Source organism: Coregonus lavaretus (assembly GCF_964263955.1).
Source record: "Coregonus lavaretus genome assembly, contig: HAP1_SCAFFOLD_55, whole genome shotgun sequence".
In the NCBI taxonomy this organism is placed as follows: Eukaryota; Metazoa; Chordata; class Actinopteri; order Salmoniformes; family Salmonidae; genus Coregonus; species Coregonus lavaretus.
Window position 1 is genome coordinate 1,371,234 of NW_028161934.1, and position 9,896 is coordinate 1,381,129.

At 39.8% G+C, this 9,896-nt stretch overlaps 1 protein-coding gene across 1 annotated transcript; it reads left to right on the forward strand.

The window, feature by feature from the left end:
- The first annotated feature begins 3,306 nt into the window (after nucleotides 1-3,306).
- On the forward strand, nucleotides 3,307-9,896 carry LOC311119847 (uncharacterized protein). Its single transcript, XM_084194505.1, has 3 exons — nucleotides 3,307-3,385; nucleotides 6,713-6,872; nucleotides 8,285-9,896. Exons 1-3 carry the CDS (start codon nucleotides 3,347-3,349, stop codon nucleotides 9,304-9,306), a joined length of 1,221 nt encoding a protein of 406 aa, XP_084050631.1. The 5' UTR covers nucleotides 3,307-3,346; the 3' UTR covers nucleotides 9,307-9,896.

The following is a 9,896-nucleotide window of genomic DNA, read 5'->3' on the forward strand; positions in this document are numbered from 1 at the left end:
CCGTTAAATTAGATCAGTAAACGAACAAACCCTATTTTACGACTATGAATGAACATTTACACATTCAATTCCTACTTTACATCTCACTTTACTCGGGTTACAGATCTTTTTTATACGTACAAACTTTTGTCAGGAATGTGGCATCTGCAAAGGACATGAGCCCAACGTATCTAGTCGAAGTTAGTTAGCCAATCAAGCAACTCTAGCCCAGGCATTAGTTGCTTTGCAGCTTCCGGTTTCATTTCCAAAATAAAAGTCTAGAGCTTGTTTTAGAACGGCATTCGATAACGTTATACCAGTAGATGGCGTAGTATAGGTTTGGGCCTTCAGCAAATGACTTGTGTGAGAATTGTACTATAAAGACACATAAGAGCCTTGTCTAGAATAACCAGCTAGGCCTATTCCACTATCTAAATATGCCATGCAGTTGTGTGTTATTGAATGGCAATAAAATTGCATATTTTATTTGTATAGCTGTGTGGGGCTACTGTGGGGATCATGTAACCTAATGAATCACACTATTTCCAGTATTTGGGAGCACAGACTGTAGGCCTTATATTAGGCATTTTGACTGTTGTATTTGAGAATTCCACTCTGAATGTAGGCTTGTTATAGCCTTTTGCGTTGCACAACCCCATCACGCAGAGGCTATATCCATATCAATAAATGAGACAAAACTAAATATTGATTAAGTCTTGGCTATAACCTGTCCTGAGTTTAATAGCCAAGGGGTCCCAAATGGTCAAGACGATCTATAACCTATTCTTATTGCCAGATCTGTTTTCCCTATCAGCCCCTGCATGTGCTCCTTCAACTATTTTGTTTAAAATGTATTTAGAGGCTATATTTAGAGGCCTGTGAGCTAGGGTCTCTTTTTAAGGGGAGGCCTATAATAAAAACTGTTATAAAACACAAATAGAGTCCTAAAATTACCTAGAATGATAGCCTAAAATGACAATTTTTTTATTTGGATAGGCCTAAATTAAACATTGCATTATTAAAATGCTTTGGAGAATGTTGGAGAATTTAGATAATTTTGAATACACACATGGATTTCAATAAACAAATGGATAAGACTGTTCTATTCTCTTTGATTTAGTTCCTATTGCAACTCAGACAAATGACAGAATGGATGACATACTGACTGACTGAACTGAATGAAGGATGAATTAAATGTTCAAATATTTTGGAATGATGAGTTGCACGCATCATGCATGCTCTGCACTTTATTTGGCTAGTAGGCAGACAGGCCTACATTAAGGTATAATGAGCAGTGTCGCAATGGAGGGAATAGCCTATACGGAGACTACCTAAGACCACTGCAACAGAGTTATTGTAAAGTGTGGGAATAAGCTTATGTCAGACTTAGCCTACGTTTAACCTTTCCCTTGTTCATTTCAAGGTCCATATGTTCATGACCCGATTCATTTAAATCAAGTCAAATTATTTAAAAATCATATTAAACCCTCCTACAGAATATGCTTTGGCAAGATTTTGAGTGATGAAATACATTTCAAAATATTTTGAGTGGAAAGACTCCAGTGGTCATACATTATTCATAGATTTTCCAAACATCGATTATTATTCTGTTTCATTATTCCTGGTATATACTACTGGCTATGATTGCAGACAGAGCTATATCTTGTGGAAGGATGAAATAGTATGAATAAATTAATCAAAATAACGTTTTGATTAATGGCTATGATTGCAGACAGAGCCCAGATAATGGGATGGTGCAATATTGAATTAGTAATTTAAGCGATAATGCCCGAGAAGCCGGTGTTTGGAGGATATATTGGCACGGGTGTTTTCAGGCCCGAGATGAGTTGTCCCCCCCACATTCTGAAATTGCATTTTTGTCCCCCCATATGGAAAACATATGGAAACATCTCTAATGTTACAGGCTTCACTGTCATGGTGCACACCGGTTTCTTCATCCCGTTCCCACCCACACCTGCTGGGTTTCTGTCCGACTCCCGCCCGCTACTGTAAGAACTGGTCCCAAACCCAACCTCAGTCCAGTAATGCTATTTTAGGCGTATGTGATGCGCCCTATAGGCAATATCAAAAACGCAAAAAAATAACTTCAGAAATGTGTTAAATTACCATAGATTATTACATGGCCCTTATATGTTTTTACAGGGCTATATCAGCCAATATGCACTTTATCTTGAGCTATTTTACAGCCTACCTTTTAGGAGTGGGATGATTTTCAGACGGAGAAATAATGGGTGATCAATATTTAGGCCTATTTCTAGGCAATATAGTAAACTATAGCCTAATCATAGGCCTATTAAGGAAGTACTTTTCCTTGGAAAGATAACTGCCCCGTGCTTCTTCGCCCATGCATAGGCTATAGCCTACTCTATTTAATTGAGGCCACACGTGCACCTGATCTCGCAGGTATGGCTACAGAACTGGAAGCAGCAAGAATGATGACAGCGACATGTTTTGCATAGTCCTATAGGATATAGCCTACCTTTTAGGAGGACGATTTGCAGGCAGAGACAAATAGATGGGTAATCAAAACGTATTGATAATGAAAAGGCGCAATGCTCGCTCACCATAGTAGCCTAACCTATTCAGACCTAAGTATTCAGACCCCCTGACTTTTTCCACATTTGTTATGTTACAGCCTTATTCTGAAATGGATACAATTTCAAGAGTTGTTCATTTGTTAGGCTATTGGTTAAAGGTGCAAAACAATATTTATGATTGAATTACCTTTGATGTAGTTCAGTCTTATTATTCACTTAAATATTTTTTTATGATCTCTTACCTAGCTTGATGACTGTTGCTATTTTTGCTTATTTTTTGTTCTAAATGGAGATGGCACATTGGATTGTGTAAAAATGCGTAAAATGACCTTTAAATGCCCATCAAAATCCCCCCCCCCCCACACTTCTAAAACCAAAGTGGCACCCCTGGTTTATTGCATTGGATTTAAAATGCACAGTACAAACAAAGAAGAACTCTGATAAAATAGGCATCAATTGTGAGTGCAGCTGAACGTTTTGGGGGATTTTACAGCAGAGGTATTACAAGGAATCCGGTTGATATATGTTCCGTCCACACAGGCCCCTGAGCCTATGAAGGAATATGATTTGGATTATCACTGAAGGGGTGGGGCATTTTGGAATTAATTAAATGTTTGTATTGTATATGATTGTGGTACTGTATTTCCCCGGCCCCGGCCCCCCTTTCCCGCAATGGATTTTTTTATTTTCGTTCACTAGCCATACAGTAGGTGGCGGCAATACAAAAATAGATGTAGTCTGCCATAAACTTTAAAGAAGAAGAAGACCACAGCAAAGTAGCCTAGCTGTGCTGTTGTAGCCAACATTTCATGTCATACAAAGAAACAGTAGCTTCCACAATGAATCTGGTAAGTCTGGTTTTAACATTATAGGTCTGTTGTGCTGTATAAAATGTCTAGGCCTAGTTTTCATATTTGATCCTCCACATTCCTTTGTTCGTTTTTAAACGGCTGGACAAAAACAATGTCACGGTAAAACTTGTTTTTTTACTTCAACAAAGTAGCCTACTACTATTCATGTTTAGGAATCTGTGACTATGACCTAATTATCTCTCCTTTCTCCCAAAGTGTTCACATATTCACATCCCTTAACTGATTTCGAACACATTATCCATTATTTGACCAGATACTCAAGTGGCCACTCTAACAAAGAAAATAAATGTCTTCAAAAATGGAAGGCAATCGGGAAGAGGCAAGATCAGGTGGGACCATAATAGCCAATGAGAGGGCAGATATGCGTTTTTCCACTAGTTACCACAACCACACAGTCAAACGTCTATATCGCAGTGCTTAATTTGTATTTCGGGAGCTCCTGTAACACATAGTGAGCGCGAGCGCGAGAGGGGTGGTTATCCGAGGGGCTCTGAGTTAACGGAACACTTTGAGAAAATAAAGTGTCAAACACATCGTAGCAGCAGACAGAGTAAACAGCTAAGTAGCCTACTATCTATGGTGGTGAAACGGACGGCACTCTCCAAGGTGCTGATTAATTCAAAGCATTTTAGACGACACTGCAGAACACCCGCTATATGCATGCATATGCACACATACTCAGCTGTGGGGCTTATGTACCCAAATTTCTAATAATTTTCAAGACATCAATGTAGAAGTAGAACAAATATCACAGTATCGGAATATAACTTTAAATTAAATAAATCAATGTAGGCTACATCAGAACACACATCAAAATATATAGGCCTCCTGCCTATGTGATAGTATGAAGCACATATTCAGATTACCTTCACAGAACAAGTTTGTAAAGAAAACATAAAGTCCTACCTTAGTTTTCAAAACCTCCCACAATGACTCTCCCCATGTCAAGTCCATTTAACTCCTGAGAGAACATTTCTTGCTCAAAGCCATGAGCGGGCCTGTGGCTGTGACGTTTAGCCTCCTTCTAAGGCTGTTCTGAAGACTCTGGCTGTAGTGTCTATTTTTTCATTTTGAGTGTTAACTATAACCTGGGTGTCCTCTTTAGCCTTGTCTACAAGGCTTGCTGCCACCAAATGTGCCTTGGTTAGAGCATGTTCAAAAACCTTTTTTCTGAGGTCTCTTTGTTGTTTGTTGTTTTACATCTGAGGCAGAGGATGTTACTGTACATTCCACCCACTCTTTTGCAAGTTTAATCCCTCCAGTCGTTTCTAGACCCAAGCTCCCTACCTTTTTGCATTTTGTACAGCCCAACTTTGAATTATAAATGACAAGCCAGGGGTTGTCATTTTTGCTTGTTCTTGACCTGCAAATTGCACCAGCTCCGAGCACTTTGTCGGTGGATGAACTATCCCCCTACCCCCAGCTCCCCGTCTCCCTCTCCTGCTGAGTCTGACTCGCTACTCTGCCTACTAGCTAGTGGAGGTGCCGGTGGTGATGCTGAACTGGCGGGATTAGCAGCGCTGCTAGCTAAGGCATCGCCACCAGGAACAGTTTGCCCCTCACTCCTCTCCTCAGGCACTGACAGTTCTCTGGGTCGTTCTGGGTTCGATTCACCATCTTTCTCTGGATTTTTGGACTTCAAGCATTTTATCAAACTCAATTGACTTTTCTTATCCCGTTTTTTATTTGGCTTTCCCACGATTCAAATTCAGTTGAGAGACGACTAGCCTAGGCTACGTGACGTGAATACGTAGGGACCTCTCCACTAGCTGACCACCACTACCAACACCTGTGTCAAGATCAGTTACTTACCCCACCGGCCATCCCCATAACCTCTATGTACAATTAAGAGAGCAGGTCTGGAATCAGTGTGGCAGGATAGGATGATTACACAGAAAGATCACCGCGCTTTTACATGGTCTTTCTGGGGGGGCGGGAGAAATAACGAGGAGGCAACTTGACTTAATAATTAATAAATCATGCTGCGAGAGGTACCAGATCCTGGCAAATAGTTGCCAGAACAAACAAAGTCAAATCTGAGATGTGCCTGATGCCGTTCCGGCAGGATCCGGCTCAAATTAAGCTCTACTATATCGTATTTTTATTTATTTAGGGTTAAGCATAAAGTTAGAAGTGTGGTTAGGGTTAAGATCACATTTTAATAAGATCAATGGTAGTAATTGGCGTGGTTTGACTTTGTTTGTGAAACTAGTGACGACCAGGCACTACTCTCATACAGTGTTTATTTTCTCAAAGTTGCCGGGATGTCATGTGTCCTACTTTTACATATACAGTCCTATGACTGTATATGTCATAGGACTGTATATGCACCAGCTCCGAGCAAATACTATGAAAAAGTATTTGCCCCCTTTCTAATTTTCTCTACTTTTGCATATTTGTGATACTGAATGTTATAAGATCTTCAACCAAAACCTAATATTAGATAAAGGGAACATAAGTGAACAAATAACACAACAATTACATATTTATTTCATAAACAAATTTATGCAACACCCAATTCCCCTGTGTGAAAAAGTAATTGCCCCCTTACACTCAATAACTGGTTGTGCCACCTTTAGCTGCAATGACTCCAACCAAATGCTTCCTGTAGTTGTTGATCAGTCTCTCACGTCGCTGTGGAGGAATCTTTGCCCACTCTTCCATGCAGAACTGCTTTAACTCAGTGACGTGTGGGTTTTCAAGCATGAACTGCTTGTTTCAAGTCCTGCCACAACATCTCAATTGGGATTAGGTCTGGACTTTGACTAGGTCATTCCAAAACTTCCAATTTGTTGCTTTTTAGCAATTTTCATGTAGACTTGATTGTGTGTTTTGGATCATTGGCTTGCTGCATGACCCAGCTGCGCTTCAGCTTCAGCTCACAGACGGATGGTCTGACATTCTCCTGTAGAATTCTCTGATACAGAGCAGAATTCATGGTTCCTTCTATTAATGCAAGTCGTCCAGTTCCTGAGGCAGCAAAGCATCCCCAAACCATCAGTGGTTCGTTACGGAATGTATATTCGATCAAATAAGCTAGAAGCCAGATTTTGGGCCCAGTTATCCCTCTCGCTTCTCCTATTCCTCGCTGTTTGAAAGGAAATGACTGGTATAAGAAATATGGTGGAAACTAGCCCATGTCTCCACCAATCCAATGCTCTTAGATTAGTGGGTTGTAGTGAACGATTTAACATTTCACTCCCGGTACTTCACTGCTGGGTCTAGTAATCAGAGGTTTAGACTGAATTAATAAAATATTTTGTTTAATATTAATCTATGTAGAATACTTCTTGCGGCCAACAGGACAAATCTAGCCCGTCCCCCTCCACCCTCCAGGAGTCCCCAGGTCGACCGTCTCCCGGTACTTTACTGCTGGGTCTGGTCGACTTCAGGAAAACACCGGGGCAGAGTGGAACTGAGCGAGGAGAAGGAGAAGAGGAACATGGAGATTTGATTTCATTAAGTAAGAACCATCGTGTTTGGATTAGAATACAGTCTGCTTCTGTAACAATTCATTGATTAATTATATATTGATGAAAATATCTGGTGGTTCCACCCAATTTTAAGAAGTGTAATTATTATTATTTTTAAACAGTCTGATTTCACCTAATTTTAACATTCTGTCATAAAGAGCACTTGTTCAACTTCATTAAAAAACATGTGCAACAGGGAGTGGCAATTGAATGCAAGCTTCACCAAAAAATGTAATTGTTAAATCATTTCTACTATGTAAATGTTTTGGTAAAAGGGTTGACTTGCTCAGTTTTCCACCACAAAACAGCAGTAAATTGACAAAAAGAGTAGAACCAGCTCACCTGCTTTTACTCTATGATTTGAGTATTAGATGTTCATTGTTTGTTTAGAATAATATATTAAAACAAGGGTTGACCTTAAAATGAGGGCCAGATGTAAATTAATCACTAATCACATGAAGTATATAATCTTCAGAAATGACTGTCAAAGTAACCAAATAACTAGGGTTTATATGCACACTAGTCATTTCCTATTAAACTGATTATGGCAGTAGGCTGAGTATGGTATTAGTCATGTAAACACCTTACTCTGCTTATCTTAATTGGTGTGAGGTCATAACCGAAGTAAGCATACGCCTTAAAGACACCTGGTTTTCTGAGCAATCTTTAGAATTATTAGGACATGTAAACTCTTTAATCAGAGTTATAGTAGTGTATTTAATCTGTACATGTGCTAGCACAAGCGGCGCAAGCTAACTTCTTTTGATCGAGTGCAGTGAGTTCAGAAAAACTGAAAGTATGCAGCTTAGAAATAGTTTTCACATACAAACTTTATTTGTCCGAACTCAGAATGAAATATGCTTCCAAAAAATTACATGGCCTCTGTGGTAGAACGTTTATTTAGATTGGCAATTTTTTGCATTAATCAAAGTCCCATCAGGTAGCCTGATTTCAGATGTGTCCACGTAAACAGGATTATTAGGGAAATTGTTCTTCTTTCAAAGTATGTCAACGTTTAAATCAAACTCCAATATTAATTGACTATTAATAATAGTCATATTATTCTGTGCCTGTAACTGTACTCAATGATGGTAAAACTTGGTGGGTTAAAAGTTTTCTAGATGTTACACAGGGTTGACTGAGGGACTTGTCAAAATGCTGAATTTTGTCACTTTAGCAAGTCTTTATTCATATAAAAAATCAGATGAATCGTATTTTCCATGTGTTGTGTTTTAATGGGCACTTTATTTAATATAACAGAGATTTAATATTTAATATTGGTGCACAATTTCTACTGGAAAGATATCAAAGGGATGCAAAAGCCATTACATTCATGGAACGACCCATCTATTTATGGACACATATTTGCAAAACCTAACTATTCAATGTCTTTGTTTCACAGGGGACAGCCCTAATCGTTCCTCTCTCAGTGGCAGGAGCTTATCATCTGGGGAGATTCAACAACATCATGATGCTGACAAGACAGAGAAGAGTCTCTCGAGATCAGAACACCTCAAGAAGCACCAGCAGAGATGTATAGGGAAGAAACCTCACCACTGCTGCTTTGACTGTGGGAAGAGTTCTGCTAAACAGAGGGAATTTATAATTCACCAGCGTATTCACACTGGAAAGAAACCGTACCACTGCTCTCGGTGTGGGAAGCGTTTCACTGCATCTAAAACCTTAAAATCTCAGATAATTCATATAGGGGAGAGGCCTTACCACTGCTTTGATTGTGGGAAGAGCTTCAGTCAATCAGTAGCCCTGACTAAACACGAACGCATACACACAGGAGAGAAGCCTTATAGCTGTGATCAGTGTGGGCAGAGCTTCAATCGTTCAGGACACCTGACTACACACCAACGCATACACACAGGAGAGAAGCCTTATAGCTGTGATCAGTGTGGGAAGAGCTTCAATCATTCAGGACACCTGACTACACACCAACGCATACACACAGGAGAGAAGCCTTATAGCTGTGATCAGTGTGGGCAGAGCTTCAATCGTTCAGGACACCTGACTACACACCAACGCATACACACAGGAGAGAAGCCTTATAGCTGTGGTCAGTGTGGGAAGCGCTTCAATCATTCAGGACACCTGACTACACACCAACGCATACACACAGGAGAGAAGCCTTATAGCTGTGATCAGTGTGGGAAGAGCTTCAATCAATCAGGACAGCTGACTATACACCAACGCATACACACAGGAGAGAAGCCATATAGCTGTGATCAGTGTGGGAAGAGTTTCAATCAATCAGGTTATCTGATTACACACCAACGCATACACACTGGAGAGAAACCTTACTCCTGTCTATGTGGAAAGAGCTTTGCTCGTTCTGGGTCACTGAAAAAACACCAGAATTCACAAACATGTCATCTTTTATCTTCCTCCTCTCCTGCACCGGTTCCAGATCCTTAAATAAAGTTTAAATACATTACTCTTTACAATATGTTTTCTATCTCCCATTCTCTAACAGTTTACTAAATCTGATTACCGTGGTAACTTGTGTAGGATAATATGCAGCTCTGGATCCAAATGTATCAAACGTCTTGGAGTAGGAGTGTTGTGGGGTGGGGGATTTTGAGGTGGGTGGGTGTTTTCAAAGCTGTATCTTATTTAATTAACTTCTATTATCTATTAAATAATGTAGAATAATGTTTCAACAACAGTAGGTGTGTATTATTGTGTGAGGGAAATAGCCTTGAATTGTACATCTTGTCTCATACAATCATTGGTTCCTGTAGGTGCTGGGTAAAGATATGAGGGGGAGGCGGTCATGTCCCCCTCAGAACTTTTGGCAGAACGCCCAGAATATGTTCTATAAGTTAAGATAGGAGATGGTGCCAGTCATATGCAGTGCAGGAACCAAATGTTAATTATGAATTAATTATGAACAATTATTAATGTAAGTCATGCAAATATTATTTGTCTGTGTAAGCAGTATATAAGAGAACTAACGGGACTGCCCCGAAAGAGCTCCTGACCGACGTGTACTATGGTGCATTAAG